The 16,194-nt window shown below is 45.5% G+C and overlaps 1 protein-coding gene across 1 annotated transcript in view; it reads right to left on the bottom strand.

The window, feature by feature from the left end:
• Positions 1 to 16,194, bottom strand: part of AR (androgen receptor) — a 302,814-nt gene that overhangs the window by 28,497 nt on the left and 258,123 nt on the right. Inside the window, exon 5 of the mRNA XM_060249714.1 lies at positions 1,858 to 2,002. Coding sequence (XP_060105697.1) covers positions 1,858 to 2,002 — 145 coding nt within the window. The remainder of the gene's footprint in view (positions 1 to 1,857; positions 2,003 to 16,194) is intronic.

The following is a 16,194-nucleotide window of genomic DNA, read 5'->3' as shown; positions in this document are numbered from 1 at the left end:
CTATGCATGCCAATCCAAAGTGTGCACATGGAGTTGGGGAAGCGAAGGCAACAACTGAGGGAGAGTTATGGGAATTAGCACAGTTACAAAACAATTTTCAGAAAAGCCTCAGGAGACATAAAATGGGGCTGCTTCCCCCTCCTTCCCAGAAGGTGTCATAAAAATGCTATTCTGGGTTTGGGCTGTTAATGCCTAATTCTGAGCGACTGTCCTCCCAAGGAGGCTGGAGGGGTGCTTCTCTCCAGTTTTCATGGCACATTTGTACTGGCAGGCAGCTAAGGGCTCTCTGAGGCCTCAGTTCCACAAGTGTTTTGGCGTGGGAAAAGTACCAGGATGTGAGCTTTCCCACCGTGTCACTGGGCATCGATGCTGTCTTGCGAATCCCCTTGCTAACCAAATAGATCATGACACTGTTAACATCAGATCTTGGAAATGGCTGATTCTGAAACTGTCTTGCATACTGACATAGAAACTTTTTAAAAACCTGCACAAGCCAGCAGATCTCCAATGGCCCCTCAGAAGACCTTGGGAGCAAAAGCCCCAACTGGCTCTGCCAAATGTCTTTAGAAAGTAGGAGGGGCCAGGTGGGGATGTTGTCCAGCAGGGCTTCTGATTGGCCACTGGAGAGCTGCTTAATGCCTGTGTAGATTTTTTAAACATTGCTCAGCAGCAGCTGCCACCACAACACAAGGATCCAAACTGCAAACACAAAGGTGAGCTGTGCCTAATCAAGAAAACACTTTTAAGCAGTATAGATTCAGCTGGGCAGCTGTGTTGGTCTGAACCCTGAAGCCGTAGTACGAAGTTTGAGCCCAGGGGCACCTTTAAGACCAACAAGAGTTTATTCTGGGAAGGGGATAAAGGTGCCACTGGACCCAGACTTTGCTTTAAGCAGTATGTTCATTTTTGCCCTGCCCTGGATGGCCCAGGCTGGCCTCATCTCATCAGATCTCAGAAGCCCAGCAGGGTGGGCCCTCGTTAGTCCTTGGATGGGGGGCCACCGAGGAAGGCCAGGGGGGCTCTGCAGAGGCAGGCAAGGGCCAACCACCTCTGGAGCTGCCATAAGCCAGCTGCAACTTGATAGCACTGTCCACCCGCACCTGCTCATTTTAAAGTCAACAGAGCTTCTTTCTGCCTGACACACTGAAGAGTTTCAGGCATCTGAATGATGCATCATTTTGTGGTTGGCTCAGACTCGTCGTTTTGTGGCTGTGCCTTCCACCCTCATCAGAATTTCAAAAGTGACCACAGACTCAAAAGGTTGGAGCCCCCTTCCACACTGAGTTCACACCGCCCTATTTGGAGGTTTTGTCCTTGCTGTGGTGGACAGTTCAAATCCTGCTCCCAGGAGGATGGCTGCATAACACATAAGGAGTGAACGTGCCTCGTACATCTCCAGACCATTCCCAGCATCTCCAGTGAAAAGGGTCTCAGGCAGGAGGTTCTGGGAAAGCTTTTGCCCTGCCTGAGACCCTGCAGAGCAGCTACTGGACTAGAGGAGGATTCTGCATGATGTAGATTCACATGTTCGTGGCTGCAACCCAATGGCTGCAATGTGCAGTGATGTGTGAAGTCAGACACAGCCTCTCTTCACTGCTGCTCACAGTCAGCTGGAGACAAGCGAAGCCCACGAGTGGTGGGATCCTGAGGGATGTCACCACAAGCATCAGACAGCCACCATCATGGCTTCTGGAGGCAAAGCAGTGCAGCAGACTTCCTTCCCCCAAAGGGCAAAATGGAGAAGTTCCTGCTGCTACTCAGGAGCCCTTTAAGAGGCAATGATGCCACATTCTCCCGCCCACATTCTCCATTCCCCTCGATCCCTGGCAGACAGCTGCAATGGAAGCTGGGACTTACTCGTTGAAGACCAAATCTGGAGCAAAGTACAGCATCCGGGAGTTCACGTTGGTGAATGATCTCCATCCCATGGCAAAAATCATCAGGCCCATCCAGGAGAACTGAATGATTGCCATTTGGTCGTCCACATGCAAGTTACAGAATCCTAGAGGAAGGAAAGGAACAATTGGCAGTCAGCAGAGCACCTCAGCACATGTGTGCTTCCTGCGTGGCATCCAGGCATCTCCATGCGGAAGAAACAGGTGGACATTGTAACTCTGCATGCAAGAGGGTGTGGGAGGGAAAGGGTTAAGAGACTTCTCTCGCTGGGGGACACTGGCCATTGGCCCCACCGGGGGTCATTTCATAGAAAAGAAGGTGCTGGAGCTCATTAGCACAACTCATTTACATATGCCACACACCCCCGACATCACCAGAAGGCGTACTGAATTGTATCAGCTCAGCATCTGCCTTAAAATGTTTCTTGAATTATAACTGTCGTAAGAAAACTTTACTCCCATCATGCTTTTAAAATTACTTTCTCCTATGTGGCCACAGCGGCATGATGAAGATTTCCATTACTCCCATCATGCTTTCTATGTTTTGGTTATTTTTCCATTTTTTGTGGGGGAAAATATGAAAAGTTTGTCAAATCTAAGAGTTCAGCAAAATTTTCAAAGGAAGTTTGAACGGTGGAGCCCAGAAGCAAGTGGGGGGGGGGGGTAAGAAAGAAAGAGCACAGCAACGCACACACGCACATCCACACATACCCACAGACTGGTTTGTGTGTGCAGTTTCTTCCCCTGAGACAACTTTATTCCATTCATTAGGGCTGAACAAAAAGGAGTTAACTTTTATTCAAAACTTTTAAACAATCCTTGACTGCTAGAGGATATAGATACAAAGTTTCTCAACACCTGAAATCTTGCTTCTTCTCTTCTTTCTTCCAGACCTCTCAGTTACAAACTATATTTTTACAGCCAGCTTCTGACTTCTGCTCTTTCACTCAATGACTAAATCCCCTCTTCTTTCACATACTTCTCGCTGCTCGGTCAGCTGTTAACCTTCCTCCAGAATTTGGTCAGCTCTCATTGGCTGAACTCTGACCCTGCTGCCTGCTGCCAAAGCACTGGGGGAAAGACTATCCCTACAATTCAACAATGGAGAGGCCCTGATTATGGGAATATTGCACTTTTGATAAAATTACAAATACTGTCCTTCAGCATGAGAATTCTAGGTCTTGAACAGACATAGCTAAGAAATGGCACCCATGTTTAAGCTGTCAGCTCTGCTGCTATCTTCAAGAAAAGACACTCTCCATGTGGTCTAATCTTCCAGATTGCATCCTGTCAACTTAATGTTTCCTTCTGTTCATGGAGATATGAACTTCTGTGTGTACTTTTGGACATTATTCTGTGTTATATTACTTGTTATGTTTGCAATTACTGAAAGAATAAGTGGCTAACAGACAGTGGAGCATCTAGTCACAGCACACTGGAGACGGGCATGAACCTTGTCACAATCTTAAATTCATCGTGGGAATCACCTGGTTCATGAGCTGAGATCATGTGATCACATCTGCAACGAACCTCCTACAAACCTCCACAGTTTTCATAGAAGTTGGTGCACTTTGTGTGGCAGACAAGCTGGCACAGATCAAGTGATCGTCAACGCAATGGGGGTGGAGTTCCGTACCCCCGGAATCACTCTTAGTGGCCTCCAAAACTCAACAGGCAGTGCCAGCTGCCAACAAGAGAGCTCTATGGGAGAGGAAGGAATACATACCCCCAGCTCTCACACACAACTCTTTCTACTTTGCAGCAGGCAGTTCGGCAGAGAGAGAGGGAGGGAGAGAGGGAAGGGAACTCAGTGTGGAAAATGGGGTTGGGGATGTTTGGTGCTTACTCTGGGCTTTGATCACCTGTCCTTCTGCTTAAGCCGAGCAGAGGGGCTCAGCCAGTGGGGTCCTCAGCTGAGGTCTCACACTCTCCCTCAGTGGGATTTCTGAATCCTCAATTTCTCCCTCCTTTGCCCTTTAGACTCTCGGACCCTTGAATTCTGCACATCTGGGCACGCCCCTTGTCTTACCATCACTAGCTGTCTTTGCTGTGCCTGCCCCTCTTTTTGGTTTTCCAGCTTTCCAATTTTATAATTTTTATTGATTTAAACTACAAAAGAAAAAAGCAATGCAGAGAATACATAAAAAGGGGGAAAGGGGCATTGACAGAATGGGGAAAACAGAAACAGAAAGAAGTACAAATATATCAATTATAATTCTACCTCCCAATAAAATACTCAGATCATTCTACCTGCAAGTATAAAGATCTCCATATATTTTACCTTCTTTCTTTCATTGCCAATTTTTTTAAATAAACTCGTAGTAGCAATATGAATCTAAACAATTCTCCTTAAACACAAATAAGTATATAAAGTTAAAAAAAAATTCAAAACCATCTCAATGCCAATTTTGTCTAATTTCTTAACCCTATTATAGGCACAAATTAAATTGTTGGTTTAACAAAATCCTTATTAAAACAAGCACATAAAAATCATCTTTATCTTTAACAAATTATAAAAGATACAACTTAATAATTTGTCTGTCTCAGTCTAAACAGTTTCTCCAAAGCAGCATGTCAGAAACAAATCTACCAAATTACAAAACAATTGTGCTATCTGCCTTTTCAACAGTTAATCCAGCTCTTACATCAGTATGAGCATGTTCACTAAATAAGCATACTGTAAATAAATCTACTATATAAGGAAATATGTTATCTGAACTCTAGCATTAATCTAAATTGACTATATATTTAATTACAATTTTAACAACTCTCTTAATTCTTTAGGATCTCCCTTATTCTTTTAAAATCAGATATCTGTTCATTATTAATAGTTGCATGTTTGTTTACCCACAAAAAAAAGAAAAATCAAAATTCAGGAATCCTTCTTCCCAAAGATTAAAAACTATTGAGTTCCTTTAATTTCTGCATCCATATTACATCAGAGACAACCCATTTAATGTGACCCAAACATCACAGTTTGCCTTTTGAAATCACATGCCACTTCTTAATCAGGGTTCCATATCAAACCATCCACAAAAATGAAAAAAAAAATCAAGATCCTTCTTCTGGAAAGCTTTCCACATCTTAATTTGCTGATCGGAGTGTACCTTTTCTCTTCTCAATGTGGCCTGCCCCCTCAACAGTGGGAGGAAGAATTCAACACCATTTTTCCCTCTCAGCATGACTTCACTGGATCTTAATTTCTGGTCTTGTTTTAATACTGCAACATAGGAGACCATTTTGGTTTTCCTTTGTTTTGGAGCGTATCACTTTCCCATTCCAATTCCACAGACGTCAGCAGAATCTCTTCAGCCCTCAACTCCTGTAGATTTGCAATTTCACTAGCTTTCAGCATAAAACAACTCATTTGCTCTTTAATAAGCTGCATAAATGAGCCAAGATCCTGTTTCAGAGATATATTTGAAAAGATATCTTTTTTATAAGACATTTCACTAGGCAATGCCATTTTTCTCTGACAGCAAACTCAGTCTCCTAGTTCAGATTTTAAAGTAGCCTCAAGCTCCTGCTAATCCACCTTTCACAATAGCTCCAGCTGAGATTTCAAATGTTATCCTTTCAAATACAGTCAGGCGATAGAGACAGATCTCTCTAAAATATATCTCCTTTGGTTTGGTTTTCCAGCTTTTCACCCCCCCTCTCCCGGGCCTCCTGCAGCTCCCCCTTTGCACTTTGGACCTTGGGATCCTCAAATTCTGCCTTCTGGGGAACACCCCCCCCCCCCGCCAGGCTTAACATCAGCAGCTGTCCTTGTCCCTTGTCCTGGTTCTGGCAGGCAGAGCAGAGTCATCTGGAGACTTGCTGTGAAGTTTGGTGTCTCCAGCCCACAAGGGGGCCATCCCACCACATCACGAGCCTCACACTGGGATAAACCTCCATGTTCCTGGTTCATGCCCATCCCTCATGCACACTGCAAGGATTTCTTTGACAAACTTAATGAAAGTGAGAAAGGAGAAATAAAAATGGCTAATGGTGAATCCACGCAGATTCAAGACACAGGTACTGGCACTTCCTGCTGTAGTGCCCCTCAGAAAAATTTCCTGAAAAAATACCTGAATCAAGCTATATTTCATGGAGCATGTCTGCATTAGACAACAAAGGCTTTGATATGTTTTGAAAATAAGAAATGTGCTATTAGCTAAGACAACATTGTATAAGCACAAGGTGACCAAAAAGGAAATGTGCATGAACAAAGTCTTGTAGGTGAACAGGTACACCGGGCACATTGAAGGAAAGACAAAGAAAGCCTGGAACTGCAGCACAGATACACAACGAGAATCTGAGGCCTTCTGAACTAGAACCTCACCAAAGAGTAATGCCGTATGATGTTAATGACATCAGCAATGCCATTTTTTACACACCAAAGGAAATGCTACTTTGGGGTCAGGTAGCCATTTGTCTCCAGGCCAGTTTTGCCAGGGATCCTGGAGGGTTTTTTTTTGCCATCTTCTGGGCATGGAGCAGAGGTCACTGGGGATGTATGTGTGTGTGTGTGTGGGGGGAGGTATTTGTGAAGTTCCTGCATTGTGCAGGGGGTTGGAATACATGATTCTGAAGGTCCCATCCAATTCTATTATTCTAAATGTGCATGTTGTATAAAAGTGAAAGGAGTTAGACCCTCATTTCCACCCAGAACCCAGAAACATACTAGCAAGCCATTAGAATTAATCCATAGTGATGTCTTTGGTCCAGTACATTTAACATCAAAAGATGGAAATAGATATCTAATAACATCATAGTAAAGAGCGTTAATCAAGAGCTAATAATCATGCCATCTAGGAATCAGCACTGTATACATTTGAGATGTTTTAAGGATTTTATTGTGATTTTATTATGTTATCTCTCCCTGATACTGTTTAACATCTACATGCGCCCCCTTGCCCAGATTGCCCAGAGGTATGGGCTGGGTTGCCACCAGTACGCTGATGACACCCAGCTCTATCTACTGATGGATGGCTGGACTGACGATGTCCCAGAAAATCTGGACCTGGTGCTGCAAGCCGTGGCAGGTTGGCTTAGGTTGAGTAGGTTGAAGTTGAATCCAGCGAAGACAGGGGTCCTTTGCCTGAGCCGTGGCGGCCTAGGAATGGAAATCCCCCTACCAGCTTTTGATGGTGTGCCACTGAAAACAGTGCACAGGATCAGGAGCCTGGGGGTGCTACTGGAGTCTGCCCAGATAGCACCCACTGCTAAATCTGCCTTTTTTCATCTTAGGCGGGTGAGGCAGTTGGCTCCCTTCCTGGAGTGTGATGACCTGGCAACAGTGATCCATGCAACGGTCACCTCGAGGTTAGACTACTGTAATGCCCTCTACATGGGGCTGCCCCTGTGCCGAACCCGGAAACTGCAGTTAGTGCAGAACGCAGCAGCCAGACTGTTAATGGGACTCCCTAAGTGGGAACATATACAGCCTAGGCTACGGGAACTGCACTGGCTGCCAATTGTGTACCGGGTTCGTTACAAGGTGCTGGTTATCACCTTTAAAGCCCTATATGGCTGCCTACCTTAGGGACTGTCTCTCCCCATATGTTCCCCAGAGAGTACTGAGATCTAGCTCGCAAAATCTGCTGACCATCCCTGGGCCGAAGGAGGCCAAATTGAAAGCTACGAGGGAGAGGGCCTTCTCGATTACAGCTCCCCACTGGTGGAACCAGCTACCAGAAGAGGTACGGGCCTTGTGGAGCCTCAACCAGTTCCGCTGGCCTTCAAGACCATCCTCTTCCAGCTGGCTTTTTAATGTGGAATTATTGTACCATCACCATGAAAACTATGGGCGTTTTCGCACAGAGCGATGTCCCTCTTCACCGCGCAGCGTCTGCGCGGATTTCGCACCAACTGCTCCGCAGAACCAGGAAGAGCCGCGAAGTGCTGAGCCTTTTGGGTCGCAAATGTAAACCGCTAAAAACCAGTTTACGTTAGCGACGCAAAAGCCGCGGCTCTTCGCAGAGCAGTTGGTGCGAAATCCGCGCAGATGCTGCGCGGTGAAGAGGGACGTCGCTCCGGGGTAAGCTCTGTGCGAAAACGCTCTATGTTTTATATCAAGATTGTATCACCAAATCCAAGTGTGGTTTTAAACTGTTAGTTTAATTGCTGTTTTAAATGTAATTGTATATTTAACTAACTGTTATGAAATTGGGGTATTTTATTGTTGCATTATTGTAGCGTTGTATTTTATGCTATGTAAGCCTCCCTGAGCCTGCTTCGGCGGGGAGGGCGGGATATAAATTAAAAATTATTATTATTAATTATTACTATTTTAATTGCTGATAGCCACCCTGAGCCCATCAGGGGAGGGCGGGATATAAGTGTAATAAAATAAATAAATATTTTAAACTTTCTTGATGGTTTCTCCAGGTACCCAGCTATATATCTGCAGAAGCAAAAAAGTGAAGTTCACAAATTCCTCAAGAGATATGTTACTGTGTATTTTAACAAGTTTGGAAGAAAGCCTCAAAGGCTGCAGATGGATAATGGTGATGAATTTATATCACATCACAGACAAACCTTCTTGGCAGAGGAAGGCATCCTCCACATTCTGCTTCAAACCTGAGCAGAATGATGCTGTTGAAAGGAAACTGAGATCTTCCCCCTGGAGATGAGCAAATGCATGTTCATGGATGCAGGCCTACCCAATCCATGGTGCAGTGAAGCAATCCTGACTGCAAACTCTCTCCAGAACAGACTGCCCACCAAAGGGAGCACCCATTCACCTTGCCACATATGGCATGGCAAGGTGTCAAACATGGGACACATTAGGGGATTTGGCATCAAGGTATTTGCCTTTGAACCCAAATTGGATTCCAGAACCAGATAAAGTGTTTTTGTGAGATATGATTCTGGAAGTAAGGGGAATAGAGTGCTGCACCCAAAACAGGAGAGAAGAAGAAAATGAGATTGGATTTATACCCCACCCTTCACTTGGAGTCTCAGAGTGGCTTACAATCTCCTTCCCTTCCTCTCCCCACAACAGGCACCCTGTGAGGCAGGTGGGGCTGAGAGAGCTCTCAGAGAATTGCTCTTGAGTGAACAGCTCTGTGAGAACTGTGGCTCACGCTAGGTCACCAAGGCTTCATGCAAGGAGAAGTGGATTCATGTCTGTAAACTAAACACAAAGATGTTTTATTCTCAAATATGTTGATGACTTGGTTCTGAGTTACGACATACAAATGCACTGTGTCAAGCATGTGGTTTATGCTCAGTATTATATTTTAAGTCTTGCTCTTTCTTGTAGAATAAGTTCCCATGTAATTGCATATCAAAGCTAAGTAGCTCCCCTTTCTTCTCGCCTCCCTTTTTTCCTTTCCCACCTTTGGAGTAACAAATGTAGGAACGCCAGGTTTTGATAGGCGGCGCCTCCCTGAAAGGTTTCCACGCTGGAACCATCAACTGTAAGAAGAATGCCTGAGACCGAGGGAAGTTTTAACCGCATAGATAGCAAGTTGCATATTTGTAGTAATTCACACATCCTTGTTATGTCTTTGAACTATCACTCCTATGTGCTTTGATGTAGCCCTTAAAGCTTCATGCCTTATAGTATTTTGTATCACTTTCAAGGTGTGCCACCTTGAAGCAACAATGGATTGTCAAATAAACTGAGACGTTGTATTACACAATTACTTGGTTATCTGAAACTTCCATGCTTGGCAGACTGCAATGGTGTAGCAGAGTGGCTGAACAGAAAAGTAGAAGTTAAGGAGTTAGGAGTTGCTTCTTAGTACCCAGGCATAAAAACTGAAAGGGAGGTTTCACCTAAACTGGAGGCAGAAAATAACTGAACTCTTACAGACATTCAGTCTATAAAATGCCAACACAATGGCAACACCTATGGAAACTGACTTTCTTAAGAATACCCAAATAAGTGAGCCTTTACCTAAAGACAATCAGTACAGAAACACCACAGGAAAACTTCTATACCTAAGCACCACTAGCAGACCTGATATTGTAACAGGTGTTGGTATCCTTAGTAGAAAGACACGTGCACCTAGCAAGAAAGACTGGGTTGCAGTAAAAAGTGTGGCTAGATATCTAAAGGGAATTTTAGATTTGAAACGAAAGTCGTCATCCACCAATAAACCAAAGTTAGTTGGTTACACAGATGCAGGAGATAGTTTAGACCATAAATCCGGAAGCTGTATGGACGTAAACCAATCTCCCGGGCCAGGAGAAAGCAAACTACAGTATGTTTGTCTTCTACAGAGTCTGGTTACATAGCATCTGCTGAAGCACGCAGAGAACTGTTGTGGCTGGACCAGTTACAGTGATGTGTGAAGCTCCTGTGCTTCCAAGGCAATGGATCTGTTTTTACGTTGAACCCAATACAGAGAACTCACCTTGGTGTCTCTTTCTGAAGCAAATATCATGTGTGCCATTTAAAACTGAGAAGCTGAGAGGGGAAGCCAGAGAAGAGGCTGCAGCACTCTCTGCTTCCGCCCATGGGAGAAAGCAGCTCAGTGGCACACTGAACACATAATGGTGTTATTTTTGTCACTATTATTGTACGTGCTAACTTTCAATTTACATTACACATCCAGCAAAACAACAACACTATTTACATACTTCATTATTTTGAGCTTCCTGTTCCCTAGACTTAGGATTGCCAACCAATCTTTTGCCATTGAAACTGGTCTCAAGGAGGCAGACCACAGTTTCCCTGAGAAAATGGCTGCTTTGGCAGGTGGACTCTTTGGCCTTAGACCCCACTGAAGACCTCCCCCCCAAACCCTGCCCTCCCCAGGCTCCACCCCCAAATCCTCAGGCATTTCCCAACCTGGAGATGGCAACCCAACCTAGGATTGAGCATACGTGTGAATCTTATCAAATATGAAGAGCCAACGAATCAGTTGCAAAACAGACAAAGTTCTAGTAGGCCCTATTTAAACAACTGCAAAGTGGGAAGAAGGAGTGCTTTGCAGGGGCAGAAGGGAGACATTGCTGTCATTCAGTGCCACTGAGCCTGAAAGAAGTCACAAGCAAGCCCCACGTCCGGTGGCCACACTCTCAAGAGCCCAGGCTCGTCATCCCAAGCAAGGGCGGCGATTTCTCTGTATCTTTCCCTCTGTGTCCCGGGACAGAGGTGGGAAGGCCTGAGCCCCGTGGAAGCTTTTCATTGGCTCCCAGACTATGTTACAAATTGTTGAAAGCATCAGTCTGCAGCTGAAGAAAAACTGTGGAATGGCAGGAGAACCTTTAAGAACATACCAGAGGGAGAGAGAGCCACATCCGGGCTCCCATCACTTTCAAGAACTCCAGCTCGTTTGCCAGCTCTTTCTGTTTCACCTGCCAGGAATGGAAGCAGATGTGGCCCTCAGGCTGGAAAAAACGGCCCACTCCTGTTCTACCTGATCTCTCATTTTGCTGGCTCTTCTTACATGACTGTTTACCTGCTTTTAAGCTAAATAGTGTATTAGTTTGTAACAGTCTTAGAAGCCATCAGCTTCTCGAAGTGCCAGCCCGTCCTGTGTCAGGATCTGTGGCAATGAGCGGTCATGACCCCCCCACCTTTTGAAGACAAGAAAATTGAGATTTCAGATAAAAACTTAAATAAGGGAAGCTGCTGTTCAGAATTCCATGCTCTCCAGAACTTCACATGCCATCAGCTCAGACCTGCAAATCCACACATCTGAGTCTGTGATTCCTGAGAACTTTTGGTAATGGCAGGATATATCAGCTGGGTTGGGTACTCAAAGGTTGAGTTCAGCAATTTAAAAGTATTACAGGTATTTATTACACTCTATTACAATTGAAAGTATAGAAAATGCATAAAAAATAAAATGCAATCGTTCAACAATAGTTGAAACTTAGGTACAGACCAAAAGGATTTTGTACACAAAACCAACAGGCCAAATGCATTTCTGCTCGATTTGCCTTCTTCAGTGGCCTAGAGGGTGTTCCCCAACCTTTCTGGCCCCAGGGACCAGTTCTGTGGAAGACAATTTTTCCACGGACCAGTGTGGGTGGGTGGGGGGCTGGGGTTTTTGCTGCCTCAGGCTGCCCCCAAGCCCACACCCCATCCCTGCCCCCACATGGGGGTCTTTAAATAAGGAGTAGGTGAAGGACTCTGCCTCACTCTGCAGCCCGGTTGCTAACAGGCCATGGACCAGTACCCATCCACGGCCCGGGGGTTAGGGACCCCTAGCCTAAAGTCAAAGTAAAAGAGCACACACTTCAAAACATATAAAAATATAAACATCCGTAAAAGGGGGGAAGGAAGGTTTATAATATTCCAAATTGAGGTTGACTTCTCATAAGAAGCTATTATATGGTTTTGAGTCAACTCTCAAAAGGTGCATTTGCTCCCAACGGTTGTTCTGCCTTTACCACAGTGTTTAGCCTCCATGTGTCTGTTCTAATGTGAGGGCTGGAGATCACTCAGAATTACAACTGCTCTCCAGATGGCAAAGATCAGCTCCCCTTGAGGTGGTGTTGGTGTTGGGGGGTGAATGCCTTCACTTGGGTGGGTGGGAAGACAGCAAGGGGGGGCACTTGCCCAGAGACTCCTTCTAGAGCCTGCTTTTCTTCACAATGGTCCTTACTACTAGTACACTTATAAAAGTCCTTTGTGGTTCATCCAATGAAGGCAATGTATACAAGAACGATCTACCACAGTTTAATGCAAGCTCACATTTCTGCTTTAACACTAACACAAATGTAGAGACTTTTCTGTTAGGATTACAAATGGGAAAATTTCCAAAAGAAGACAGAACTTTAATCTGGTACTTGCTCTCAGCTGCTAGGACATTGTATGCGCAGTTGTGGAAGCAAGAAAAAATAGCAGAGAAATGGGATTGGATTGTTAAAGTTATGGCATGGAGTGAAATGGATAAGTTAACAAGAACTTTAAGAGACTATGGGCGTTTTCGCACTGCCCTTAATTGGCAGCGACATCCCTCTTCACCGCGCAGGATCTGCACGGATTTCGCACCAATTGCTGCGGAGCACCCGGAGGAGCCGCAAAGTCCCGCAGCTTTTGCGGTGCAAATGGAAACCGCCAAAAACCAGTTTCCATTTGCGCTGCAAAAGCCGCGGGACTTTGCGGCTCTTCCGAGTGCTCCGCAGCAATTGGTGCGAAATCCGCACAGATCCTGCGTGGTGAAGAGGGACGTCGCTGCCGATTAAGGTCAGTGCGAAAACGCCCTATGATTTAGAAGTATTTAAAATGGAGTGGAAGAAGTTCAGAAGATACGTAGAAAAAGAATGGAAAATAAAAGGACATTGGACAATCTTTGACAATTATTAAGTATAAGTGGGGGGAAGATATGAACTTTGGTTCTTATTAATTAGGGGTACCTTTTAAAATGATGTTTTGAATTTAGTACACCGGCAGGGGTCAAGTAAAGGAGGGAGGGGTAGGTAGAAAGTAATATATGGGATTAAAAAACACTAACACAAATGTGCACCCACAAATCCCCAGTACTCAAATACATCCAATTAAACAGCTGATAAGCATGGATGCAAATTATCCATTGGATTCCATATTTACGTGTTACTGAATGTGGATTTCAGGCTGGTAAGGCTGAGTTCCAACTTGCAGAGAAGAGAGATGCAAGATTAATAGTGATATCATGGTGGGGGTCTGCTATAGACCACCAAGCCAGGCAGAGGACTTGGAGGAGATGCTCCTAGAAGAGATCACACAGTTCTCAAAGAGGTGGGACATAGTGATCATGGGAGATTTCAATTACCTGGATATGTGATGAAAGTTCACCTCTGCTAAAAATGAATGATCAAATTTGTCTTGCTGGCAACTTCATTTTCCAGACAGTGGAGAGGGAAACAAAAGGATTTGCTGCCTTGGACTTGATCCTCATCAACAGGGAAGAACTGGTTGATGAGGTGAAAGTAAAGTCTTGGGTAAAGGAAAAGCTGTATGTAGTCAGACGTAAAGGTTGGACTTCAATAAACTTACAGTTACGCTGGGTAGAATTCCAAGGCCAGATTTATTCAAGGAGAAAGGAGTTGAAGAGGGGTGGGAGTTTCTTAAAAGCAAAATATTGAAGGCACAACCACAAATGATTCCTATGAGAAGGAAAAATGGGAGGAGCCTAAAGAAGCCAAGTTGGCTCCACAAACAGCTTTCTAAAGACTTGAGAAATAAAAAAGACTCATTTAGGAAATGGAAGGAGGGTCTTATAACCAAGGATGAATGTAAGCAAATAACCAGTGCTTGAAGAGAGAAAAGCAAAAGCTCAGTAGGCTATTGCTTAGGCTATCGAGAGGTGCTACAAACATCCAAAAAGGATTTCTTTTTTATGATTAAAATAAGAAAAAGAGCAAGGACATGGTAGGACTCTAACGGGGACAGGAAAGTGAAATTGTAACAGGTGATGAAGAGAGGGCAGAACTGCTCAATTCCTACTTTTCCTCAGTCTTCTCTTGTGAGAGAAAAAGTGCTCAACATGGCGAAAACAGAACACAGATGAAGGAAGGGAGTTGCAGCCTAGGATCAGCATAGAGGTAGTACATAAACATCTCGTTTCTTTAAATGAAAGTCGTTTGAGCCAGATGAACTGCATCCAAGAGTACTAAAAGAACTTGCAGACATAATTTCTGAGCCTCTTTCCATTATTTCTGAGAATTATAGGAGAACAGTTGAGGTACATGAAGAACAAGTCATATCAGACTAACCTGATCTCTTTTTTTGAGAAAGTTGCTACCTTGCTGGATCAGGGGAATGATGTAGACATAGTTTAGCTTGATTTCAGTAAGGCTTTTGATAAGGTTCCACAAAATTTTCTTGTTGACAAGTTGGTAAAATTGGGTTTGGATCCTATTACTGTGAGGTGCATCTGTAACTGGTTGGCAGATCACACCATGGTGAATGGTTCCTCATCTTTGTGGAGAGAAGTGACAAGTGGAGTGTTCTGGGGCTTCTTTTGTTTACTATCTTTATAAATGATTTGGATGAAGGAATAGTGGGAATGCTTATTAAATTTGCAGATGATACCAAATTGGGAGGGGTTGCAAATACAGTAGAAGACAGAAACAGGATACAGGATGATCTTGACAAGCTGGAAAACTGGGCTCAAAAAAATAAAAAGAAGTAGGATAAATGTAAAGTTTTGTATTTAGGTAGGAAAAATCAAATGCATGATAATAGGACGGGAAGACTTGTCTTGGCAGTAGAATATGCAAAAAGGATCTAAGGGTCTTAGTGGATCATGCACTGAGCATGTCAGCAATGTGATATGGTGGCCAACACGACTGCCCACCTGGATCTATCCTCCTCCCCCCCCCATTTTCTTCCCTCGCCCCCCCATGCAGCCTCCTCACCACGCCCCCCCCCTGTTTTCTCCATTTTAAGGCTCGGGAAGGGGTGGTGAAGTCCTCCCAGCCCCCCCCCCGCCAAAACAGCTGCAGGGGAAAAAAACACCACAGCCAGTGGCAGCCAAAGGCACGTTGTGCCCCAGGCAGGCACCCCCCAAAGCGCTTCAAACCCCCCTGGGCCCGTGGCACTCACGCCCTCCTTCTCTTCCCTTCCCTTTCTGTCCCGTTCCGTTGCCTTCCCCCCTGCCTGCAATCACAGCGCGCCACCTTTGCCATGGCGGGGGGGGGGGGGAGGCAACGGGACAGGAAGGAAAGGGAAGGAGGGGGCGGGTGGCGGTGGTGGGCTTGGAGGAAGAAGCAGACATGCTGTGGCCGGCAGGGCGGTGGGGGAGGCAACAGGAAGGGAAGCGAAAGAGGTGACATAGGAGGAGGCAGGCACGCCGCGGCTACAGAGCCCAGGCGCACTGGGGTGGGAGGCAAAGGGACGGGAAGGGAAAGGGAGGGCGGCTGGCGACCGGCAGCGAGCGACGCTGCCCTTGCCTCCTTCCCACTTGAGGAGGAAGCAAAGGCAGCTTTCCCAGCAGATCAGCTGATTGGTGGGGGGGAGGAGGCAGGGAGATTGTGTGGGGGCGAAGGAGGGAGGAGGAAACAGGGGGGAGGAGGTCCGCGTGGAGGGATGGCGAGGTCATGTGGGCCTTGGAAAACAGGTGGCGGCCCACTACTGGTCCCTGGCCTGGGGGTTGGGGACCACTGCCCTAGACGTCTGGTCCTGGGAGACTTCAATGTCCGCCGATGACGTGGGCTCCACATTGGTTTCGGACCTGGTGTCATCGATGGCAGCACGGGCACTCTCTCAATATGTAACCACTCCCACCCATCAGGCTGGACACATTCTGGATTTGATCTTTGCAGCGGGAATGACATTGGACCGTATTACTACTGATGCTCTGAAGGCCCGCTTGAATATCCCGCTCCAACCCTGTTTGGGCGGTGGGTGTATTTTAGCCTGCCCGTGGAG

The sequence above is a fragment of the Heteronotia binoei genome, chromosome 11 (assembly GCF_032191835.1).
Source record: "Heteronotia binoei isolate CCM8104 ecotype False Entrance Well chromosome 11, APGP_CSIRO_Hbin_v1, whole genome shotgun sequence".
Classification (NCBI taxonomy): Eukaryota; Metazoa; Chordata; class Lepidosauria; order Squamata; family Gekkonidae; genus Heteronotia; species Heteronotia binoei.
The sequence above is the reverse complement of the archived record's forward strand: the minus strand, read 5'-3'. Positions and strand labels throughout refer to the sequence as shown.